Genomic DNA, 25,474 nt, shown 5'->3' on the forward strand with positions numbered 1-25,474 from the left:
GTGGTACATGCCTTTAAACCCAGTACTTGGGAGGCAGAAGCAAGCAGATCTCTGAGTTTGAGGCCAGCCTGGACTACAGAGTGAGTTCTGGGACAATCAGGGCTACACAGAGAAACCCTGTCAAAAACAAACAAACAAACAAAAAACCAAAAAACTAAAGTCCCAAGTCTTTCCTGGACTTCTGAGGTAGGCAATTTAGTGAGATGTGTCTTAAAATAAGAGGTCAAAAGAGCCAGGTATGGTGGTATATACTTTTGATACTTGCACAGGGGATGTAGCTCTGTGAGTTTGAGGCTACTTATCAACTGTATTTCATTGTATAGATATGGTATACTGTATCCAGTCATCAGATGATAGACCCTTCAGGTTTTCCTTGCAGGACTTGCATATCCCTGACAGAAATGGAGGTAACATGGTGGCAGCATGGTAGCATGGTTGTTTTCTTTTTCTAAGAAAGTAAACCAAAATGATAGGTGAATGTCGATCAGACTTCCTTCTTCTACTTCACTTCAGCATCATGCTGCATTGCCTATTCTTCATCCCTGTTGTGTGACAAAATTTTTCCTAGTAAGATGCAACACACATGTCTACTCAACCCAGATAGGGATCCCATAACAGAACAAAGTATGGATATCACCAAGGTCCAATTCAGTGAACCAATGAGTTGTATTGTGATTACTTACAGGGATATGGGTGAGGGGCTACTTACAGAAGCAGAAAGGACTCATAGGGATCTGCATCACCAAAGCCCACTCCAGTATGGCTGACAGCGTACCGAAGCTGGGACCTGGGAACACACTGCACACCTGCAGGCAGCTCAGCAGATTGGAGAGGAAGTCTGGTCCAAATGTCTCTGTTCTAAACCTTTCTAACCTCGGATAAGCAGCTGGACTTATCTGAGAGTCTTCTTAGTAGCTCATCTCAGAGATGCTTACTATAGCAGGGAGTGGCCTAGTGAATCTGGTCAGTTTCAGGGACTTCCTGAAGCTATCTTGAGTTGTTTATCTTTCTACTTAAGGAGCTTCCCTGTACTGCAGGATAGAATGTTTTAATCTAAGAAGAAACTGTTACACAACACTACCACAGAGGAGATGACTCTAAATTACCCACCTTCCTTCAGTAAAATTTTTTCAAATAAATCGTTTTATTCTGTGGAAGAATTTCCAGTAGATGAAATGGTATGGCGCGGCTTGAGAATTCTCATGCCAGCCCATCTAGCTGCTGCCAAAACCAAGAGTATGTTTCATTTGGAAATGCTCCTTTTTCTTATTTTAAGGTAAATCTTTTGCAGACTTGAATTTTTTTTTTTTTTTTTTTTTTTTTTAAAGCTGTGGAAACCATCAATCCTTTGTGGTGGGCAGCATAAGCCAGGATAGTAGCAGTCTTCTGGAGACCTTGGCTCAGAGATGTTCCAGTTTCTTTTCCATGGTACTTTGGTTGGGACAACTCCTGTTTCCTATACATCTGGTGCCAACAACACAGTAAAGAGGGAGAAATTTACTCAGGGCCTCAGGAGACTGAGACCCTCAGAGACAGGACCAGAGTTACCCTTCCCTGGGATGCTGGACCCTTGCCCAGCAGCCCCGGTGATGAACTGTAGGCTGCAGTGTTCGCGACAGAGAAAGAAGAGACAATGCTTAGACTTTCGCTTATTGCAGTGGCTGAAGATGGAATGAACATGAAGCTCTAGCTTCCTTGGCTGGTTCAGATGGTCCTTTTGGAGTTTTTATCTGAATGACAGCCCCAGCTCCAAAGCAATGTCTCTTCCTTCAGATCCCTATTGGTCAGCAGTCCCCATCCCTATTCCCACTCTTCTCTGCAGGTCTGAGAGACCTGGGTCTGAGCCTGGCCCTCCCTTGGGTATGAGCTAGATGTTTGCCTGTAGCATAGAATAAAAAGTGGGGACTAAGCATCCATTTGGCTCTCCTCCTCTGGTCTGCTTTCATGTATACTTAGGGGGTCACATATGAACTGAGGCGGGGAGGGAAGCAAAAGTGAATAGGTAGCTTAATGGGACCAAAAGGGGCTTTCCTCCTAAGATGTTCAAATTTAAATCTAAAACCAAGCAACCAAACCTTCCAGAGGGACAGACTGGTCCCTGACCCACTTCGTCACCCGCAGGGTGTTCAGGCATTCCTGGTACATGGCTGATACCCCTGCTATCAGCATTGCACGCTGACATTACATTTAATAACTCAGTCCTTACACACTTTTCTGCAAGCAGGATTACAAGATGCAGGCTGCTTTGGGTTTTACTCTTTTATACCACACTGAGAAGTTCGGCCTCTGAGAGGAACTCTTCACTGTACCCTATAAATGGACACTGAAGTCATTTCCAGTTTAGAAAAAAAAATTTTTTCCTAAATAAGGCAGCATTGTTCAACTTTGGACATATGCCAGGGAGCATACGTGTAGGATAGTTTGACGAAGTGATATTGCTGGGTCCATTTTGATAGTGCCTGACTGTCCTCCAAAAAAGATGGATCTATTGAATTCTACCAACAGTGTTCCTCTGTTTAACTTTGGACCCCACCCCCACCATATGTCTCATTAGTGGTTCCCATCAGTGCCTCCTACCCTCAGCGTCCCCTCCCCAGGGGGTGGGCCGAGTGAACTACTCACAGAAATTTTCTTTACTCTGTTTGTTGAAGAACTGAAGGAACATAAATATGTTTTGCCTACATAAAGTTAATGACCTGTAGTAAAGAATGTCCATGTCTAAGCAGCCTTCCATGTTGTTTGGCTGGGGAAACAGTGGGGCAGTGTGCTAGACACCTGGCATGGGTGTGGAGAAAGGGGGTGGGCTCGCTGAGGAGGTCCCTGGCCTCCCCTTTACCTCCCTCTTAATGTACACATCACTGTGTGTTGCACTTGGCTGTTTCCTATATGCTAGGGAGGACCTGGGACTGGGGCATGGGAAGGAGCTCTCCTGTCTCAGAGCCTGATGACCCTACTTGGACTTCTGGCTGCATCTGGAACTTCGAGTCCAGGGCTATGCCTGCATAGGTTTCAATGACCTCTTCTCCCCTTTTTGATTCTCTGGTATCTTTTTGGTTCAGTTAGAATTTTAGAAAATTCTGCTATCATGAGGCCGCTGGATGCTATCAATTCCCTAGCCCTGCTCCCTGTTCCCTGGTAGATCGCTTTTTATACACCCATAGAATTTTGATAACAGCTGTATTAAATAATCTCTCCTCTTGCATCTGTTTCCCCAACACTGGGTTAAGAGCTAGTTATATTAATAACACAGGAACACTATGTTAATATAGTGTTCCTGTGTGCCAGGCATGTTAGTGTCACACATGAACTTGATTGGATCTTACAAAGTGTTGGTATCTCCATCTCTGACTCCTTGAACATTCTAGTGATTTTCAATTTAGATCTCTGTTCTCTGACTTAGTCATGAATTTTGGGGGGAAACAACAACAATAGAGATTATTATTAGCAAAAATATTCATCACATTTATAAACTAAGATGCTATGAAATAATAGTAGAGTTGTTTTCTCCTCTAGCCTGTCATCAATACTATTGGCTTCTTAAGCTTTCAATGCCTCAGTTGAAGCTCTCATTGAATATGGACAGGGTCTGGCACAAAATGATCAACAATGGCTGGGCAGTGGTGGTGCAGGCCTTTAATCCTAGCACTTGGGAGGCAGGGGCAGGTGGATTTCTGAGTTTGAGGCCAGCCTGGTCTACAGAGTGAGTTCCAGGACAGCCAGGGCTTAAACAGAAACCTTGTCTGAGGCAGCCAGGGGGGGTTAGAAAAAAAAACAACAATGTTTCACTATTATTCATTTTTGTCATTGTTATAAACTATTAGGTGGACAGAAGAGACATAAATAAATGACAAATAAGGTCCCTTGACCTTAAGGAGTTCAGATATGTAACTGGGGAGACACGGCAGGTCCCAAGTATCTCTACAAGAGAATGTGAATGTGGTGAGTGCATCTGTTGAAGTGTGCCTGAGGGATGGAAAGGCTCAGTGGAAGGAAGGAGATACTGCTGTAGGAAAGCAAGCAAGAGATACAGTAACTAAACTGACTTTTGATGAATAAATAGGACTTTTTTTTTTTTAAAAAAGGTAGACACAGTGGGAATGGATATATTTGATTAGGACTGAGGTCCTCTGTGAAGGCTTGGAGAATGGAAACCACCTGGTGCTTTCGGATGAGTAATGGTTGGTTACATTATGAAGATAATGATACTAGGAGGGTAAGAGAGAAGATTCTAGAGGAAGCCATGGGCCAGACTTTGAAGCACATGATGCATTTTGTATGCCAGTCCAAACAGGTTGGATTTAACACCAGTAACATATTTTAAGAAGAAAAAGGATGCCATCAATTTTTTTTTTTTTTTTTGGTTTTTCGAGACAGGGTTTCTCTGTGTAACCGTGGCTGTCCTGGAACTCACTCTGTAGACCAGACTGGCCTCGAACTCAGAAATCTGCCTGCCTCTGCCTCCCAAGTGCTGGGATTAAAGGCATGCGCCACCACTGCCCGGCTCAAATTTTTATTTAAGAAAAAAAAATCACTTTGACAGGTTTGGCGGCGAGGAGACAGGGCGTAGCTATGGAGCCCTGTGAGCCAATTAGGAAGCAAGGGCCTTGGTAGAAGGTAAGAGGGCCTGAGAGAAGGAAGGAAAAAGGTGGTAGCAATGGAAAGGTGTCAGGGACATTTAAGAGGGACCTGGGAAGTAAAATGCAATGAAAAAGGGAAGTTGCTGGAATCCGTTCCCACGCCGCCGCCTAGACCTGTGGGATTCTTTCGTTATGCCCAGTTTCTATTGTTGGAACGGATGGTGGGTCAAAATCGGTTACAGGAGGAGGCAGGGACTGGAGTCAAATTTAACCTAGACTTTGTTGAGTATGAAATGTTTGTTACCTTTGTAAAGATGAACAGAGGTCATGATTAACACCTATAGGTGTGAGGGTAGACGGTTCCCCAGCCTTTAGAATGAGATCCAGACATGGGAGTCTTAAAGGTAACTACAAGTGAGAAAGAAAGGCTGACACATGGAAGACGGAAGACTCACCAAGATGGCTCCACAGTTAATAACCTTCAAAATACTGCTTCCTTGGCCTTGACTTTTACTGATCCGGATGTGGAAAGTACTCAGATGAGAACCCTTCGACTTAGACCAATGTCAAAGGTGCGGCCTGCCATATCATACCCTTTGCTACAGGTGGCGCTGGGGCCTGGCCGGGAGAAGGCAGCAGCACGCGGGTGGGCTGGGGAGATGGGCTGAAGCAACGAGATGCAGCCGCTCCAGCCAGAGCCCGGCATTCAGTGGCTTGGTCCAATACTTCCTGGGAACTGGGCTAAGGAGAGAACAAACCTCTGGTCCCAGGAAGTGCACGGGCACCCTCCTCCCCGCCATCGCGGGGGTCCTGTAAGACAGGTCTTATCTGAATCAGGTAGGAGGAGGGATAGTCCCATTCTCCCCCTTGTAGCCCGCCCACGAGTGATACTGGTACATCTCGAAGGAATGTGGACCTTGCCAGTCCTGGCACCACAGGGAGTGACAATGGCGTCGGGGCGTGGGTGCGCCTACTAGGGTGGGTAGAACCCAAAGCCAGACCTCCGTGCACCTCACTGGTTAAGTGCTGGTGCGAGTGCAGGACTACCTAAAGGGGAAGAGTGAGGCCTGGGCAGCCAGGGAGGTAGAGGGTGCAGGCTGCTGGGGATTAAGAGTCCCCGAGACCGCAGTGCTCTTGTGCATGGGGCCCTTGCAGGACCAAGGGAAGGACAGCTGAGGAAGGTGTGAGTTGAGGGCTAGGAGGCAACCCAAATCACCTGCCCCAGGGGCTGCTCCTTCTTAGCTGGAGGAAAATCCTTCTGTGGTAGACGGCGAATAAAGAAGGCGCAGCGGGGCGGCGGGGTCGGAGGTCGGGGGTCGGGGGTGGGGGGAGGGAGTGAGACCGAAAAAGTGTGGAATGTTGCGGTCTACTCTTCCTTCCTGGGCAGCTGGGAAGAGAACGCTGGCTTGTTTGGGAGTCGCTGTTCCTTAGAGGGCCTGTGGTGAGCAGCAAGTAAAATAATGTGCGTGAGGAGGGTAAAGAGCTGAGGAACATGTAAGATACTAGTAGTTAATTAGAATCCTTTAAGCCCATTGAGATTTGAGTGGCTAAGATGGCCTGTATCTCCAGTGGAGGGCTTCGGTTGTTGCGGGTGTGGGATTATGGGAGATGTGGTGTAGAGAGTGTGTTCGGATCGTCGGCTGTCAGACTGCTGCGTGAGGGGAGCGGCTGCGCGCTCTCTCTCTGTTCTTTTGGCTCATCTTAGTTGTTTATTCGGCTTCGTCATTATTCCCCCCGTTACTACTCTCAGTTTTGGAGCTCTTTGCTGCAAAGAAAAAGAATTTCTTTTTTTTTTTTAACCTCAAAAAGAGTCCAAAAGGGGAGGAAGACATCATTTAGGAATATATTAGATACATTTGTTGGAGGGAGGGAATCCTGGAGGGAGAGGGAGAGGGGGAAAGAGCGAGTGGTGGGGAGAGAGAGTTAGGTGCTGTGAGTTTATTGATACTCCTGCAGTTTTGCCTCAGGTAGGCAGCAGCCTGTGTAGTACAGACCCTGGCCGAGGATCCTGACTGGGCGAGACTGCGTGGTAGATTTGTTCCCTGGGCAGACGGATGGCTTTGGCCAAGCCAGTACCTCTCTGTGCCTTCATTTCCACTGAATGGTAAAAAACCCTGAAAGGCTATTCACCGAGCTTTTACATACCTGCTGCCAGCTCATCTGGTCCCTAGTGATGGGCAGCTTGTCATGAGCCCACTCAACCCTTCCTAGCAGGCTTGGAAAATTCTTTATGCTGAATGGATTTCTGTTTCTGTGCCGTTTGCGCTCCTTGGAGCCATATGGAATAAAATGTTTAACACCGCTTCCACAAATATTTGAGGACTGCGAACACATTTCCTCCTTCCACTCACACCACAAGGCTCCTTTTCTTTAGACTAAACATGCCCAGTTATTTCAAACAGCGAGGTCGTGTGGGGCGGTGCAAAGAACTCCAGGAGCCGCAGTGTTCAGCTCCGAGCTTCTGCCCTTAGCACAGGGGACCCTGAGCTGCTGGGGTTTCTTGGGAGGAATGGAGATCCTCACCTAGCCAGTTTCTGTGAAAATGGGGGCCGCTAGGTGTGTGTGTGTGTGTGTGTGCGCTATGCCCATAGTAGGAACTTCAGCTATGCTAGTTGCTTTGCCAGTTGAGTCACATGATTTACAGAGCGTTTTAGTTTTACCCTAAATACATTCCTGCATGTCTAAATGTTTCTTAATATCGACTCTGTAGAGCAGAATAAAATACTCTCAATGCTGTCTGAGGAGCAAAAAAAGCACAGGATTAGGTTATTCCAAGTATATTCGTGTAACTGCAGACACACAGTAGTTTAAAAAAACAAAAAACAAACAAACAAAAAAAAACCCCCAGACCCACCTTTCACAGGCTCAATGAAATCTTTTTTTTTTTTTTTTTAATCAAGTCAAGCTCTAAATCTCTTTAACAAAGCGTATTGGGTCGAATGGGTTTGTCCCATTCTGCCTTTTAGTACTTTATTCAAATCTGTAACTCTGGCTTTAGAAAGTGGCTCTGCCTTGGATTTGTCCAACCTGTTACAGTGCTCAAAATGGGTTAGAAAAAATTTTTAAATATGGCGATTGAACCTACGGTAGAAGCCGGGCCGGTGGTCTCTTACTGCTTGCTGCTGTGAAGCGGTTTATGGAGAAGTTTCTACACTGCTGATTTTTGCACAAAACTGAGGTGCTGTTCTGATGTGAATCATGCTAGAGAAGGATGTGAAGGCAACGTCCCGATGCGCGGCTGGCGGAGGGAATGCTGCTGTGGCTCATGCCCGCCAAGGATAGTAAATGTCTGCTAGAAGTCAGGGTACCCGTAGCAAGCTAGGGAGCTGACTTCATTTCTCAAGTTTCATGTTTTCTCAGGTGCTCCAAGGGGTTTTAGAACACAGGTCAGATTCTCCTCGCTGTGGAGGAAGCTCCCTCTAGAAATATGTCAGTCCTGGTTACAAGATTCCCTAACCCTTTGGACTTTAAAAAGCCTTTCTCCAAGCCTTAGCTGGTCCCCAGCAGTGCGCGCGTTCCTGCGGCTCAGCCTTTGTGTCGGAGCTGCTGCTACCAGCTTTCTCTCCCTAACCACTTCTGCGTTCCACACCATTTCAACCTCATCCCGCCCTTTACCACCCAAGTTATTCCTAGTCACCTCGAGCAAGAAGGATTCCCCTGGGCCTGGACTGGAATTTCTTTTGTGGTTCAGAGCTTTCACCGACTTTCCTCCCCTCCGGGGTTTAAACGTGCCCTCCCCTCCCCCTTCTTGTTCCTTGTGGGTAGACTGTTCCCCGGCCTTCAGAATGAGATCCATTGTGGGGCACTCAATCCATTAATTAGAAAATTGCCTTCATCTTAGATGCTGGTGCTTCGGCCTGGTGAGAATGAAAGTGGAATTGTTTGTAAGGCTCAAAGGTTCCATTGACAGTGAATATGAAAATATATAACGCACGGGCAGTTGTTAAGATCAGAATGGCTTTACTCTGTAGAAAACACAGTTCAAATTTTGCTAAGGAATTCAGTCTTTAAAAGGTTTGGTGGTTAATTAATATAGGTAGCTAATGCTCTACGTGTAAAGGGGCTAATTTAAATTGCGCTCTTACAGGATTTAAACATCTGTAGCTTCTCGTTTAGGACAAATTCCACATTCCTTCTGATGAACTACTTTTTCTGGTCTGCCCTCCACCCCACCCCTCTGCCCCCAGCTTCCAAGTTGGTGCTGGCGCCCAAAGGAAACACTTTAAAAAAAAAGAAAAAAAAAAAAACCCAAAGGTTATGGTGCAGAGCCCCCGGTGCTTGGCGAAAGCCGTCCCCTCGGGCTGGAATGTTCTTTGTCTCTGGTAAATGTCTATTCATCACTCAAGACAACCCCTTCCTCCCTCCCCTTAATTACTTCCTCCCCTATGCGCCCTCAAATTCTTGAACTTATTCATGCGGTATTTGTTAGGGGCCTGCTTTGTTGCCCACCCCATGGCGGAATCTGGGATACAAAAGGTTAATGAGACATCGTTTCAGACTTTGAAGGTCTTAGGCTGGGAAAGAAGGGCCCAACATGTTAGAAAATATTCTGAAGTCAAAAAGAAAATATAAAAAAAAAATGCCACCCTCCAATTCCTCATTCACTTCATAATCCTGTGCATAGTCCTGCGGAGGAAGGTTCTGCAAAAGCATTTGTTTCCTGCCATCCCCGACGAAGTGTACCCTGGACCGTGTTATGCGTGCTGATGACCCTTTCTCAGGTGCTGGCATTTTCATTGTCAGCTGGGTGGTCCCGAACTCCGGGAACATGGGTTGATGCCCACAGTTTAGATCCCCATGGGTTCGGCTGACCCATTGTGGTCCTCTGGCCAAATCTTGCTCGACTGCATGGCTGGGCTTGGATGTTGCAAAGCCAAAGCAGCTGCAAACCAGGCGCCAAAGAGAGGCCTGCAGCGCCCCCGCTGGGCCGGCCTGCGTTCGCAGTGTCCCTAGCTTGCTCGCGCCTAGGCTGCTAGAATTTCAGGGTACGGTTCCAAACCTCACACAGGCATCACGCTGCTCCACGCTCTGTGAAGGTGTGAAAGATGACTTTTAAAGGATTTGGATTTTTAAAAAATCTCCAGTTTTGTCTGCACCTCTAGGGTGTTTGCACCGTGCCTGGGTTGCACGTAAATAAAGGTGGTTTGTGCCCCTGATGAACGGTCCCCAACGCTGCTCTAGATGGGCGCTGCAGCAGCTTCTGGCATGAGGACCACGTTGTGCTGCGGCAAAGGAAGTGTACCGGTGCCACCATGGTGGCGACTTTGGCCCATTCTATGTGATCACAGCTCGTCCATGAATGTGTCCACTTGGCCAGAGCGACCACAGAATTTGTCCGTTCCCTAGCCTTTTAGTGCGCCCTTCCTTCTTTGTTATCATGGGTTAAGGGCTTGGGTTTGCCGCATATTGGTGACCCGCATTTTCGGATGCGTAGTCACTCTTAGGGCTCAGAACTCACGTAGGAGGTAGAAAAGAAGTGGGTGCCGCAACAAGCACCCTAGCGCTGGGGTGATTTATGCCTTTCATGGGCTGGAGACCTGTGCGTAGTTCAAGGGCTGGCTTGGGGAGGGGTATCTCAGACATTTGCCATCCTTGCCCGCGGCATTAACACATGGAAAACCTTTCTTCAGCAGAATCTGGGGTTCAGGATTAGAGATCTGTGAGGAAAGAGGGGGTAGCAGGGTCGATACCCCTAGAGGCGCCCACAGGAAAGGCCCCCCCTTCTCTGCAGCGGTGGGGAGGGGCTCTGCGGCGGGAGCGAGAAGGAGGGGCGCTGCGGCACAGTGGGCGGACCAGGGGTGGGGCTCCGTGGGCTTTAAAAGTCGGTGCCCGCTCGTTCCTCTCCGCTTCGGCCACCAGCACATCCCGGTGCATCTTCACAGGAGCAGCAGCAGCTTTCCTCTGCGGCAGCCGCACCTCGCCACACGGCGTAGTGCTGCAGGCTCGCCCGAGTTGCCGCTTTGCTGCCTCCGCTGCCGCTGCCGCGGGCCGCCCTGCGCGGACCGTGGGCTGCGCAGATACCTCCGATCCTGTATCGCTGCGGGCGCCTCGGTGCGCCCCGTGATCCGCAATCCTGCGGCGGGCGGCATGGGATAATGCGGCCATGGTGCGCCGAGATCGTTTGCGCAGGTGGGTGCTGCCAGCCCGTGCCGCGAGAGGGGGTGTGGCCAGCCCGCACCCCGGAGATGCGGGAGGCAAAAATCCTTACCCAAAGGTTGCCACACAGCCAAAGTCGGAATCGTCCTCACTGATGATTTTTAGAACCAGGGTTTAGTCGCGTGAGATTTAAGAATTTTAGGATCTCTGCATTTTTTTTTTTTGGTCTGGGTCTTCTCTGTGGTACGATGTACGTGGGGGTAGTAAAGCAACTTAGGATTCCTGAACCTTGGTAAGGCCTCGGTGTGTTCTAGGATTTTCAGAGCTGGTCATTGTTGTGGCGTGATTTAGGATTTCTGGACCACGGCATGTGATTTAGGAATCCAGGAGCGGAGATTGTCGCAGAGCGACTTAAGATTTCCAGGTTCTGGCCTCAGTGGCGTGGTTACCGCAATAGGTGTGACTGGATCTTGCCGCGGAGTGTGGCCGCGGTTGTAAGTGTTGTTTGGGACCCATAAATGGAAATCGCGGGGTTCACCTGCACGTGGCCAGGCTCTTAAAATGTAAAAAAGAAGTGTTGGCTTTGGTTTGTGGGTGCACAACGTAGTTCTCACTAAGAATGAATCAGGTGGGCTGGTTTGGCGGTATTAGATAAATATGTTTTTACATCATTTAAAGCAATGAGAAATCAAGGCATGTAAAATTTGTTGTGGGAGTGTGTTAAATTTTTGCTCTAAATTATGGTAGCATCAAATAATGGAGATTGGACTTAAAAAATATTTGTTTAAATCTTCGTCCGCTTGCTAATTTCCTTGACTGCTAAAAATCTTAAAATGTTGGGGGTATTTTTACCAAGGTAACTAAAGCTGAGAATGGCTGGGGGGGAGGTTGCCCCCCATTTCCTGCATAGAGGAGGTGCACTGAGGTATGGTTGGGAGAGCGTGGGTGTGGCACCTCAGTTTCCCTGCGCCAGCGGGAAGCCCCTGTTCGCTCTGCGGTAGGGGCCCCTCCCTTCCCGGCGTTCTGCTGAGTCACTGCGGATTCAGTGAGTCCAGCAAGGATGCCCCAGAGGCTACGTGAAAATGTATGAACCGGTAACAGAACCAAACGGGTTCTGAGGAAACGAACGGTAACACAAAAAGACCCTCCTCCCCCAACCTAACGCTTTTATTTGCTTTTCAAGGAGGTTCAAGCCATAAAACCCGTTAGCTGATAACAGACTGAGATAAAACCATCACGTTCTGGCACTGTTCCAGTCATTTCTAGTATAGCCTCGAAAGGTAGAACCATTGTGACTTTATTGGACAGTGATTTTGGAGGAAGGAAAAAAACTTATCAGCGCTGTCTAAAGTTCAGGCAGGCAGCTGAGGTTCCTCAGGGGGTGCTGTTTTTTTTACCCACCATACCAGGTTTACAGATAGAGAGCCCCCTCCAAAAAACCCAAATTTCCTCAAATTGCAGGTAATGTATTATATATAGGGTGGACTCATGTACAGACAATGATAGCGAACCAACCAAACGCTTCCACCAGGGCTCTAGCAATTAATTTATTTGTAGCTCATTTCCTAATGTCCGTAGCTTTAGTTTAGGAAGCGCTATCCCAATTTATTTTGAGAATCCTTTTCTTGGTGACCATGGCGGGTCACAAATAAAGGAAATGGTTTCTAATCCTGCCTGATTTCTCGCCTCCAGGATAAATTGATCTGGACCTTTGAAATCCAGGCATGGCAAGCTGGGGCCACAAATCTGTGCTTCCCCCCTCCCCCCACAGAAAAAAGTCTTGAGTGCTAGGTATGGGGGCAGGGTCTTAATTAAATAAATAAAAGGGAACCACCTCAAGAGTCTGCTAAGAATGCACAAATATAATCTTCTGCCCAGACTTGTAAGAGATTAGATATTCAGGGTCAGGGCAAAGCTGCTTACTGGAATGCTCCCTGTCTCTCCCTTCATCAGTTTCCTAGCTCAAATGCAGACAGTAGTGCCAAATGGGGATTCACTTGGCCAAAGGATATGTATGTGTTAGACCCCAGGAGCAGTTCTCTGCTTAATCACGTAGTAAGTCACGTATGTGCTTGGAAAGAATGGTAGTGAGCTAGTATAGCGACTGCCAAATGGCAAAGGGTAGAGATGTTTATCATATTCTTCTTGGTAAAATTTATGGCATTGTTACATTGGGTAGGGTGGGAGGGGGAGGGGTGAAGTGGGGAGGGGAGGGATGGAGTGGGGAGGGAAGGGGTAGAGTGGGAGGGAAGGGGTGGAGTGGGAGGGGTGGAGTGGGAAGGGAGGGGGTGGAGTGGGGAGGGGAGGGGCGAGGGGGTGGAGTCAAACCTCATCGTGCCCAGGTTTCCCACCCATGTTCCATTCTGATTTTTGGAAGTGTACAATGTTACCTTGGCTGCTTTTTCCACAGGATGAGGGAGTGGTGGGTCCAAGTAGGGCTCCTGGCTGTGCCCTTGCTGGCTGCATACCTGCACATCCCACCCCCTCAGCTCTCCCCTGCTCTGCACTCGTGGAAGACTTCTGGCAAGTTTTTCACCTACAAAGGACTCCGCATCTTCTACCAAGGTGAGAACTGGGCTGTTGGAGAATCCCAAGGACACAGGTCATGTAGGTTTCATCTGAGTTACCTGTTTTGTGCCCCTTGGTCTGTTGCTCCATAGTGAAGGTGGGTTTGAGGTGGGGGGTAGAATTGTATCTGATAGTAACTTCTTTCAGCCCCATTTGTATTTGAGAAATTACTTTTCTCTTTTGAGCGCCTCTAGTGTCAGGTAAGCTATATGGTATTTAGAGATCTGTCGATACCTTTGTTCCCCCCCTCCCATTTCCAAAGTAATTTTACTATTTTCTATGATTTTCTCTATGTATCTAAACCTGATAAGATTGATTTGATGAATGCTATTTAATTACCACACTCAGGACATTCAATTATATTTTAACCTTCACTATGTCATTTTTCACTTAATCTTTACAACAGCTTTTGGAGATAGGTGCCATTAACCTCATTTCATAGGTGAAGAAACCAAGAAACACATTGGAAAAGATTTCTTTTGGGCGGGGGTCAAGAGCAATAACGAAAAATGTTTGTTTTTCGTAAACCGTTTTTCATTATTGCTCCTGACCTCCTCTCATTTGTTATAGCCAATCGAGTAAGTATGCAATTTTTTTTTATGTTGGCTTGTTGCTTCTTTCCCAGACTTAATATTTAGTGTTACATCTTATTTGCATAGATTCTTCAGGCTAAATCCAGTACATGATATTTTAATTGCTTTTAATTAATTTTTGAAAACATGCTAACAAAGTTTTATTCTACTAGCAGAATTAATTTAAATCCAGTACTGTTGGCAAGGTATTTTATTGTTTGGATAATCTGAAATATGTCACATACATAAAAAGTTCCAAACACTATTAGCCCATTTTTGTAATAGTTTGATTTTTGAGTTGCATGTCTTCTGCTAGAACTGGATAAATGGTATAAGCTCAGGTGACCCATTGGGAAGGACTGTCAGATCTTAGATGTGATAAATATTGATAAGGGACAAAAGTTTTAGCTTGTTGTGATTATAGTATTTTAACTGTTTTTGCTTTTTATTTAAAAATTTGAGTTTTAATATTAATATCAGCTAAAATATAGGAATGTCTCTCTAAAAAATCTAAGTGATCATGAGCAAACTGTTTTAAGGGTTTTCATGTAAAACGTGTCATTACAACTTAAAAACACAGATTAAGAGGAAGCTCCTGAAGTACTGCCAGCCGGCATTCTAATGTGGCATTGTGATATAATTTAGTCTGATCCTTTTTACTGAATTAGATTTTGGTGTCATCAAGGCTGCCTTGCATGGAGTTTGCCTCATTTCTCACTCTCCTCCTCCTAGATTCTGTCGGTGTGGTCGGAAGCCCTGAGATAGTTGTGCTTTTACATGGCTTTCCAACATCCAGCTATGATTGGTACAAGGTAATGATGTTTCTAGGTCTTGCTATGTTCTAAAATACTCAGACGCAAGATTTTATTTATTTATTTATTTTTTGGTCAGCCCTAGAATTCTCTGGTAGATTTGAACTGCTTGATAAAATCTCATTAAATGTAGAATTGCTTTTTATGTACTGTAAGGGGAAGTAAAATACTGACTACAGAAAGGAGCACTGCCAAATTAAAGGCTGGAGTTAGGCTCTCCATATAGCAACTGCTACGAGTCACACAGTTCCCAGGAGGCTCACCTAGGCCAGTGGTGGTTCCAGGAGATTTTTCACTTTATCCAGGCTGGCAATGTAAGCCTGTTTGCTGCTGGGGCTGGGCAGTGGGAACAGAGTGCACACCATGCTTGCTTTCTTACAGATCTGGGAAGGGCTGACCCTGAGGTTCCATCGAGTAATCGCTCTTGATTTCTTAGGCTTTGGCTTCAGTGACAAGCCGGTAAGCAGCAGCTGGGTGGGGTCAGTGATGGAGGGTGGGTGGGTACAAATGCCAGATCTGGCAGGCACGGTTAACATTCATGTTGTATCTCTGGCTTTCCTTTCTTTAGAGACCACATCAATATTCCATATTTGAGCAGGCCAGCATTGTAGAGTCCCTTCTGAGGCATCTGGGGCTCCAGAACCGCAGAATCAACCTCCTGTCTCACGACTATGGAGATATTGTTGCTCAGGAACTACTGTACAGGTCAGTGAAACCAGACTTATGTTCTCTGCACACGTCATAGCTTAAGATAATGGGAAACTGAATTGTTCTGGGATCATCAAACCTTTAGGGGTCCTCTGCAGCCCTTGCAAGGGAGTCAGTTGCTAAGCTACATGTGTGTTTCTTCTTGTCCTGCTCCAGGTACAAGCAGAATCGATCTGGCCGGCTCACTATAAAGAGTCTCTGTCTGTCGAATGGAGGTAATTGCTTTGGTGGTAGGTGGAAAGTGGGGTATAGTTTCAAAAAGTCACAAAAAATCTAAAAAATAATCTGATGTTATAAACAGATACCATACATAGGGCATCTTTGACCTTTATTGTGCCTGCCATGAGTAGTTTTCATGGTTGATGGTATTTAGAATACATATTTTCAAATATATAGCAAATAAAAGGGTAGCCATGGTGGCAGGATGACTCAATGGGCAAAGGGGCTTGTTGCCAAGTCTGTGGATATGAACTTGATTCTGGAGCCCACATTATGGAAGGAGAAGACCGACTCCTACAGGCTGTCCTCTGACCTCTACATGTGTCTTGGCATGCATATATACATAAGCACAATAAACACACATTTTTGTTGTTGTCGTGGTTTGTTTCTAAGGAGCCAGGTGCAGTGGTATACACCTTTAATCCCAACACTTGGAGGGTAGAGGCAGGTAGATCTCTGAGTTCAAGGACAGTCTGGTTTACATAATGAGTTCCAGGACAGCCAGGGCTTGGAAGCCTGTCTAGAAAACAAACAAACAAACAAAACACAAAAAATAAAGGGGCTATCACAAATGTGATTCTGTTGATCTGTCTGGTATGCTGCATTAATAAACTCTTAATTGGTGGTAGTGCCAGGTGTAAGCTGGGAATAAGTCTTACCATTTGGAAATGTTGAGGGTTGTGTGTGTGTGTGTATTTTTTCTATCATTTGGAAATATGAGGGTTGTGTGTGTGTATTTTCTCTCATCGAGACGCTCACTAATCCAGAAATGCCCAAATGCCCTAACCTGAATGCCTCAAGGGCAGCCTGGAGAAGAGTAGTGGATCTGTCCCTTTATCAATGGAAAAGAAGAGTGATTTTTCTTTACAAGAACCTACCTACTGAAACATCCATGTGTTTGCAAAGGAGTCTGTTACCACTACTGTGCTCTGAGCACTGGGGGAGGTGCTGAAGGGATCAAGCCTAGGCATCCTGCAATATGGAGGAGCACATAAATTACTCTCTTCAGTTTTGTACCTTAAAATGAGGAAAGCAATCCCAGCATGTTGCAGTTTGTCTATCTTGTAGTAATTAGCAGTATAGTTGTGCCTCAGCTTGGTACATGCACATGCATTTCTGTTGAGTACAAGTTGTTGTGCATAGCTGTTTTTATTTGTAATCCTGTTTTAGCAGCAAAGGCTTCAAATATACCAGTGAATGGGCAGATAGCTTCTGGTAATGGCTGTGCTTTTACCTTATGTTGTTGGTAAAGGACTAAGAAGCCTCTCTCTCCACAGGTATCTTTCCTGAGACCCATCGTCCTCTCCTTCTCCAAAAGGTTGGCAGCTTCACTGCATAGCTCCTTGGTTTAGCCATCTGTGATGTTAAAAAAAAAAACTAAAAACAAAACAAAAAAAAAAACCACTGGCCCCTTTTAAGGACCATACCTGTGGTGATGAGCCAGTCTATTGAAATCTAATTTATTATGGATTCACATTAATCAAGTTAATCTTTTTCTTCAGTCAAATAAAGTAGGCTCTCCTACATAAAACCAAGTGTTTCTGAGAAATAAGAGATGAGCAAATATTTAGCAAAATACAAGTAACTATATGAAGTTCTGTGTCTTAAGTATGATATTTAAATAAGTTGAGATCCTAAATAAGTTGATGACTTCATCAGTTATAAGGGATTATACATTTTTTTCATTAGACATGGCTAAGTTCTATTTTAGTTTCTGATGTAAAAGACTTTGTCTAGGGGCATTGTCAGCTCCCTCTGGATTCTTGAGTTTTACTTTCCTTTCTTACCTGCAGCTCCTCAAAGATGGAGGTGTGCTTTCACCCATCCTCACCAGGCTCATGAACTTCTTTGTGTTCTCTCGAGGGTAAGTCCTCATCAAAGACTGAGTATGCACTGACAACAGTGTAATGAAACGTGTTGCTATAGAAGCCCCGGGCCACAGCTAGCCTGGGCTTGGAGACTTTGTATGTCTGGCACTCTGAACTCTGGTCCACAGTCTCACCTTCCCGCATTTCTTTTCAGTCTCACTCCAGTCTTTGGACCATATACCCGACCCACTGAGAGTGAGCTGTGGGACATGTGGGCTGTGATTCGCAACAATGATGGCAACCTGGTCATTGACAGGTAAGAGGAAGCCCACTGTAGGCCCAGTGAGCCTCTTGGAGGAGGGGCAGGTATAAGATGACTTGCTCTGCCCCTTGCTGGCTTACTTCAGCACAGGAAGGCTGGTTAGGGATTCTGAGACAAGCCTTAAACAGTCCTGGTCTGTTTTCCAGGAAAGAAGTCAAGCATAGGATGAGCCTTGCTCCTGAGCACTGGCACTGAGAATTTGGATAAATAGCTGCAACTCAATGCTTATTTGCATGAAAATGACTCACTGACTTTGGCATATCCTTCTTTAGACTTTCTATGTTATAGAATGTTTTAGTCATAGTTTTGAAAGGAATGAATGTGTCTCTCTTAAGTACAAAGCTCCTCCTTTTGCCTGTTTTTTTTTTTTTTTCAGTAACAACAGAGGAACTTGGGTTTAAAGAAACATGTTTAAGAGTCACAGAGCTGCTTAGTAGTGGAGTCAAAACTGGACTCTTAGACTCATGTTTTAAATTAACCAACATTAATTACTCCTTCTGAAGATTGCACTCCCTGTGTACTAACTGTTCTTGTGCTGGTAGTCACAGCATGTGCTGTGTTCGCATGTCTCTGTGGCTCTGAGACTGCAGGATACTAGGTCTTGCTCTGCTCTTGCTGACTCACCTGTGTGTTGTAGTCTTTTACAGTACATCAATCAGAGGAAGAAATTCAGAAGACGCTGGGTGGGAGCACTTGCTTCTGTGTCCATCCCCAGTGAGTATTTGTGTCTAGATTTTTATTACTTCTTCAGAGGAACACTTAGGGAATAGTGATTTAACCTAATTACAACTCTTATAATCTCCATGTGGGGTTGCCAGATTAAGCAAATAAAAACATGTACTCAAGTAAATCTGAGTCTTCCAATAAAAATATAGCTATGTTTGGCCTACATATGTGCTATATGATATTTAGGATATACTTTTTACCTTTACCCCTCACACTTAAAAACAAAACCCCAAAACACAAACTGTTCACCTGGCCCATTTAGCTGGCCACTCTTTATTCACTAGCACCCCATTCCAAACACCTGGCTTACCAGAGATAGGGTGTAAGGTACCACAACTACAGCTGGCATGGCAGTGTGGGAACTGCCTGCCACAGTAAATATCAAACTGTTGGGACAAGAGGCTAGTAAGGTCATTCATTAATACAAACTGTAGGTACCGGTGCTGTGCCCACTCTTCTTCCACAGTTAAAAAGGAAACAAACAGCATAGTGCCTCCCACATACTAGTTACTGATCAACAAACTGTTGGCGGACTTCAGATGTCAGAGGTCAGTTACAATAGAGGAAACTTCAGTGAGGGATAGTTCTATCTACATTTCTAGAAAGCACATCTTGAAAGTGAGCTTTTTCCTTTGATTCAGAGTACAGAAGGGCCAGAAGGGACCAGATAGTTCCATTTAGAAGACTGACTTGTTCTACTAGTTCTTTAAGCTCATCTAATAAGAAGTGAGGATTTGTATCATACAATGTTTAGTCATAATGGTTTTTGTTTTTTTTTAACTTAATGAAAGGAGGTTAATTTTGGGGTAGCAGCAGGAGCACAGCTGTGAGCTGTTAGAAACTCCTTCCTCTTCTTTTTTCCTAGTTCATTTTATCTATGGGCCACTGGATCCTATAAATCCGTATCCAGAGTTTTTGGAGCTGTACAGGTGAGTCCTCAGAGTGTTTCATCCTGACAGGGTTGTTGGCAATAGCTATTGCATCTGACCTCATTGGAAACAAAATAAACAGACCATTTAGGGATAGGGAACCTTATTCTTACTGAGAGGACAGATCAAGAGATTTGCTATACTTTCTCTGGATTCATACATCCTGTTCTCACCATCATGGCTGCCATCATTCCATGTGTTAATCTGAGCCAATTCTCTCATCTTACATGAGCAGTTATCAACAGCTCACCATCAAAAGTGCTTCTCCATTGGCTGTTACTCCTTTAGGGTACTTACTCAGAAGTTGCTTGTCTGCCATACAAGAATGTTTCATACCTTCCTATGCCCTAGTGGATACAACCTGACAAAAACCAGCTGGCTTATAATTTTAAACACTCTCCTCATGAGATTAAGGAAGGCTCTTGTTTATCTTTGCTTGGGCAGTGAGTTGCTGAGTGAGCCACCTGTTGATGCTTCTCTAAGGAGCTGAAAGTCATGTTTTGAGGACTGTTACAGAAGTGCTGTATTTGCAAGATGTTCCACTGTAAGTGGAAATGGCAAGTTGATCTGCCTGAGGTATAGTTTCCAAGTAGGAGATGAGTAAAGCTGTTGTTTCCTTCCAGTGTGGTGCGCCTGTAGGGCATTTTCGGGGCTTCCCATGCCTTACATCCTCTCATCCTCCAGCCTTAAGTTCACCTCCATGCTGTTCTCTTCCACTAGGAAAACGCTGCCGCGGTCCACAGTGTCGATTCTGGATGACCACATTAGCCACTACCCACAGCTAGAGGATCCCATGGGCTTCTTGAATGCATATATGGGCTTCATCAACTCCTTCTGAGCTGGGAAGAGTAGCCTCCCTGTATTACCTCCCCCATTCTCGTATCTGTGTGTATTCCACTTAGAAATGCCCAAAAGAGGTCCTGGCCATCAAGTGCTATCCTTTCATAAAAGTCCATTTCATTCACATTGGTGAACAAACTACAGAAAATAGGCAGCTGCAGCTCTAAGGATGACATGCTAGTCCATCTCATCTCTAAGGGTGACATGATAATCCTCTCATTTCTGTGACATCTGGCCAAGTAAATAGATCTACTGTTGTTTGTGTTATTAAGACATTCTGACTAGTAACACTTTAAATTTATGTAGAAAAACAGAATTAGATAGTCTTTTCTTGTGTTAAAGAAAACCTCCCAAAACATAATAACAACAAAAACCCAGTTTCTGTGGACTTTATTAAAATATTTAGAAATGCTAACTTCTGGCCCAATCCTAATTGGAATACTGGAATAAAGAGTAAGAGAGGAGCTTGCTATCTCCCTTTCAAGATCTGTAAACAGCTTATGAGAGGGAATATCTTGTCACACCTTTACATTTAGTTTCATCAGCTGCTTCTAATTATAGGCATTTTTGTTAAAACAGACATTGGCTTTGGGGGCTGGGGAAGTAGCTCCGTGGTAGTGTGCCTGCCTAGCATGTTAAAGCCCTTGGGTTCAATCCCTAGCACTGTTCCCACCCCCTTCAACACCCCCTCCCCCACCGAACCTACATAGACATTGGCATAAATACAGTGTTCTGAGTATGCATCTAAGACTGATTTGCATACTCCTGTATATATTTACAAACAGTTGGCCCTTGCTAAGAAGAAAACCTCATTATATATAGAGTTTGTGAATAAACAGGTTGAAATTATTTACAGAATTTCCTAAAACCGCAAGGTATTAAGAACTGCATCTGTGCCAGAGATTTACTGTTATTGTTAGAAAGTCTACGTTGAACAGTAAATAACAGCCTGCCTTCTCGAATCTCAGAGGTTAGGTGCACGGAGGGGAGGGGCCTTTGTTAACAGCCAAATGTCCACTGACTCCTCTTAGGATGGCTGCTAGCATCCCACTGGCTGTTCAGAAAGGCTTTCTCACATAACTCCTGTACTTACAGGCAAGTTTCCAGATACTTTAAGAACAAATTCTGAAAGACCTAAGAGCAAATGGTGCTGAATACTTTTTTAAGCCACAGATTTAACTTAGTTAAAGCAGTATTATTGATTATTTTAAATTCGTTTTTTTAAATTAGAAATTTCAAGTATAGCAACTTTGAAACTGGAATGAATGAGTGTTTATTTTCTATTAATAAAAACAAACTGTGACAAAAATGGATTCCGGCTTCCCCTCCCCCTCCACCCTTCTGGGATAAAATTTTCCAACATTGCCAAGAGTTTTTCACACATTAAATAGAAGCATATAACGAAGCTAAGCAGCTATAGAATAGCGTCAGTTGTATCTGATTTTCAAGCCCACTCTAAGCTGAGCACGTAAGACAACGAGGAGGGAAGGAACACTAAAATACATGCTCAAAGACAGACAGTTGTTTGATCTGCTGGCTCAGGGCCAAACACTTGGATTTGCTTCCTCAAAGTCATTATTAATCTTTAAGTGTGATTATGGGAAGTTCATGCTACTAGCCTAAAAACCACCAATAGGGAGGGCATAGCAGCATCACCCTTCTCAGCAAGAACTTATCCCACAGAAGCCAAGATAACATCCACAGGTGTTCTCTCTTTGCTTCTCACAGTCACCTGCATGGTCACTCCATCTGCTAGGGCTAGCCTGGACCGCACCAGTAAGTCATAGCCACCTCTGTATACACCTGAAAGAAAAAGTGAGGAAAAGTATATTAAGAACTTCAAATAAGCGCTGACTAATGGAATTTATCATGTTTTGCCTGTATCTCCTTTCTATTATTTTAGTTCAGCTTTTATACAAATTCACAGGAAATTAATCCTACAAACAATTCTACTTTTCAAGTTGATATGAAATACCAGGTACACAACAGTAATACTGGCCTGATGCACTCAATTAGTGGGATAGTGGGGGTGGCAATGGCATCTGTTACACATTGAAGTATTTTAGGCCAGATGTGCCTCCTAAAGAATAACCTAAGGAGAGCCTGTAAAATCAGTTGCTCATTCTGACTAGCTTTCCAGTGTTACATGAGATGACAGAAGCAGCAGGGCAAGCAAGGAGTGCCTATCCCTGACCCTAATGGGAGTCTCTTACCTGCTAGATAGAGGGAGTGGGAATTCTTATTCTCCGGTACTTTATCTGATCTCTCACATGGCTGCATACCAAGAAATGTGATTATGTTGTTGACAGCTTCTGTGGAGAAATTTAATGTAACAAGACTTAGAAAAGTTAGACATGTGGGCCTGCCTCTGTCCCACTATGTCCTAAGAGCTGCAGGTCCACAGGGATACAGCCTAGAGGGAGGTTCCTAGCTTAGAAAATGGCTGATTTGGTCAGATGATGAAGACAGGCTCCTGGTTTTGAGCAGAGAAGAGTTCTTTGAGAACTGCATGCATGCCTTCTGGGTTTTATGCTGACCCCAGGCAGCCCATTGCAACAAAGCTCTTCTCACCTTCAAGGGTTTTTGTAGAGCTCAGGGCAAAGGTTTCTTCTTTTTCAAAGGCATCTCCCACCTCTTCCCAGGCAGCAGCGAAGTTAGGTTTTAGTATCTTCTGAATATGGTCAGACACAGTTACTTCAAGATCTTCCAGCTAGTGGGCAACAAGCAGGGGTCAGTAAATAACAGTCCTCTGAGTCTACAACAAAGACAGGAGAAACTGATCACTTCTTCTTATGTCTCCATAGCACACAAAGGGCCTGAGGGGCTCTTCTCACTAATGTGGTCTGGGTGAGCCTGAGGCTATCTATAGTCCTAGTGCAGAGGAGCAAGGATGATCAGCAAGATTGTGTAGGTTGAGTGCCAATGGCCCTGAGGGACACAGCAGTCATGTTGCCACACATAGAACTCTGAGTTGAGGCCATATAGCACCTTCTAAATTTGACACCCACCCCTCCTTTCTGTCAAAGCTTTTCAGTCCAGAACTTGCCAATATTAAAACCAACCAAATGAAAGTTTGCTGAAGTAAAACCAAAACCTCTATTATAAGTAAACTCAATCACATTAAAAATGATGCAATTATCTTTTAGTTATTCCCATTAAATGGGGGGAAACTGAATTTCTTTGCTATAGTTACAAAGTGCTCCATTTAAATTCTGGCATGACATTTCCTTTACAGAGAGGACTAGTCTAGGTCACGTGAGTTTTGTCAGTTGTTTATAGAAAAATGCTCTTGTGACAAGAAGTCATTTACTGTTGCAAAGATCTCTGCAGGGAAGACTCACCACATATTCATCATCATATCCATCTTCATCTGGAACTCCAGTATTAGGGTCACAATCACGGACTGTGAACTTCATGGTACAGCTAAAGGTGCCTGCAACTGGAGGGAGGAGCAGGCAAACCCACATGAGTGGACAGAGCAAGCACACTTCCATTGTTACTGAGGAAGCAACCCCTGTGCTCAGCACTGTGCTCCATATTCCCAAGTCTTAACATACATATGCATGCCCTGTATTAAGGTAGCAGTTCTTGAAGCATGATTTGAAAATATTTCTGTGCTGAGGACTAGAACAGTGCACAGAAGAGGACACTTTTTGTGTTGATGTGGAACAAGGAGGGGGAGAAATTTTGGTGGGACTTTCTATCATGCTGGTCAAAGAGTCTAATTTGAAAAATTTAGAACCACTCACTGCTCTAATACACAACAAAGCAAACACTACTCACAGCAAAGCAAATGGCCAATCAGATAACACTGACCAAGTACACGGTCTCAATGCTGTCTTTAGACTGTGGACTGAGTGGATGCACAGAACACTAGAATAAACTGCTCTAAATCAACCTTCAATGTGCAGTGAGTAGGTGAAAGTGAGGTTTTACTATTGATAACATCTGTTTCACAATGGAAAAACATAGCCACTGTATGTGTCAGATGACTGATAGAAATGAATGAGTAATAAAAAATTGACACAGTTTTGAAAAGTAAAGTTTTGATGAAGACAGGATTTTCCAAACAGTTTGAAGGAGAGAATGTGGCCAGCATGGATGGAGGAAAGGTGTCTATCGGCTAGTCAGGGATCTGGAAAGGGCTCATATGCACACAATACTAGAAGTTGAAATATTAGGAAGCTACTGTGGGGGATAAGCAAGAGAAGGAAGGAGACTCAAATGTAAACATATGATAGTATGGGCACCAAGAGGTACCTGTTCAGTCTGTAAACATTCATCTCATCCCTCCATCATGCATCCATCCCTCCCTCTCTCCTTCCCTTTCTCCCATTGATATATATGTAATCTATTGATGACACAGTCAATGCCATAAATTCTTCAGTATTAACTTTTAATAGAGTGCTATGTAAAGTTGCAGGATTAGGAGTCTGGGGGTAAATTAGAGACAAAATGAATGGTGGATAGCTAGACCATGGACTGGGAAAAACTGCTTGAATTTTATGCAGAAGACATTTAAAGTACTGTGGATGTGACAGATAGGAAAAGATTGAGGAAGAATGTGTAAAAGTAACCTTTGTGGCAGTTTCATTAACTGATCTGGCTAACACAATGAGGACTTGCAGGGAATCTGCCAAGGGCTACAGTACAAGCTGTGGTAGTAATGCATCAGTGTAGCTAGAGAATAGGCAGACCCTGGGAGAGCCGAGAGGGAGTCAGAGGGGCCCTTCAGAGCAGGAGCAGAACTTTACTATCATAAAGATTAAGGCTTCATGAAACAGGAAAGGCAAAACCCAAAAGGAACAAAGAAAACAAAACCTGCAGGCCTCTGTTAAAGAGGCGTAAAAAATGAGGTATATTTTATAAGGACTTGCTAAAATGAGAGCCAACTGCTAAGGAGATTAGTATGAAAAGAATACAGAGTTAGGAAGATAAATGCTGAAGCTGAATAGGGAGAGGGATGTGCAGCTGGGCTGGGATACAGTGTCTAGTAAACACATGTCAGAGTGGAAAGTTGGAGAAGTTAACCACCGAGGGGAAGGCCATGGTAAAAGGATACAGATCTGAAGATTCCTAGATAGTAGAAGAAAACGGTGTGCCAAGAGAGGGTTAAAGGACATAGGCTACCCACAATGATCCACACAGGTCTAGACTGAGATGAAAATAGGTTCAATACAGGACACAGGAAATTAAGGAGCATGAAAAGTGTGTTAAGCAGTAAATGTTAAAAAAAAGCCAGGCGGTGGTGGCGCATGCCTTTAATCCCAGCACTTGGGAGGCAGAGGCAGGTGGAT

At 44.7% G+C, this 25,474-nt stretch overlaps 2 protein-coding genes across 5 annotated transcripts in view; one reads left to right on the plus strand and one right to left on the minus strand.

The window, feature by feature from the left end:
• Positions 1-10,399: 10,399 nt before the first annotated feature.
• On the plus strand, positions 10,400-21,490 carry Mest. Its single transcript, XM_031381442.1, has 12 exons — positions 10,400-10,706; positions 13,084-13,238; positions 14,546-14,625; positions 15,007-15,084; positions 15,194-15,330; positions 15,490-15,548; positions 16,830-16,870; positions 17,346-17,416; positions 17,575-17,676; positions 18,320-18,396; positions 19,274-19,337; positions 20,058-21,490. The coding sequence occupies exons 1-12, from the start codon at positions 10,681-10,683 to the stop codon at positions 20,173-20,175; spliced, it is 1,008 nt and encodes a 335-aa protein (XP_031237302.1). The 5' UTR covers positions 10,400-10,680; the 3' UTR covers positions 20,176-21,490.
• The window catches only part of Copg2 (COPI coat complex subunit gamma 2), a 118,772-nt gene continuing 114,731 nt past the window's right edge, over positions 21,434-25,474 (minus strand). For 2 of the 4 annotated variants that reach the window (XM_031381440.1, XM_031381438.1), the window contains exons 21-24: positions 23,519-23,616; positions 22,749-22,887; positions 22,391-22,489; positions 21,434-21,980 (exon numbers count right to left, since the gene is read on the minus strand). In XM_031381440.1, the coding sequence (XP_031237300.1) occupies positions 21,850-21,980; positions 22,391-22,489; positions 22,749-22,887; positions 23,519-23,616 (467 nt within the window). In that variant the 3' untranslated portion in view covers positions 21,434-21,849. The remainder of the gene's footprint in view (positions 21,981-22,390; positions 22,490-22,748; positions 22,888-23,518; positions 23,617-25,474) is intronic. The other 2 variants (XM_031381441.1, XM_031381439.1) reach the window with 1 other exon arrangement.

The sequence above is a fragment of the Mastomys coucha genome, unplaced genomic scaffold, assembly GCF_008632895.1.
Source record: "Mastomys coucha isolate ucsf_1 unplaced genomic scaffold, UCSF_Mcou_1 pScaffold20, whole genome shotgun sequence".
NCBI classification, from domain to species: domain Eukaryota; kingdom Metazoa; phylum Chordata; class Mammalia; order Rodentia; family Muridae; genus Mastomys; species Mastomys coucha.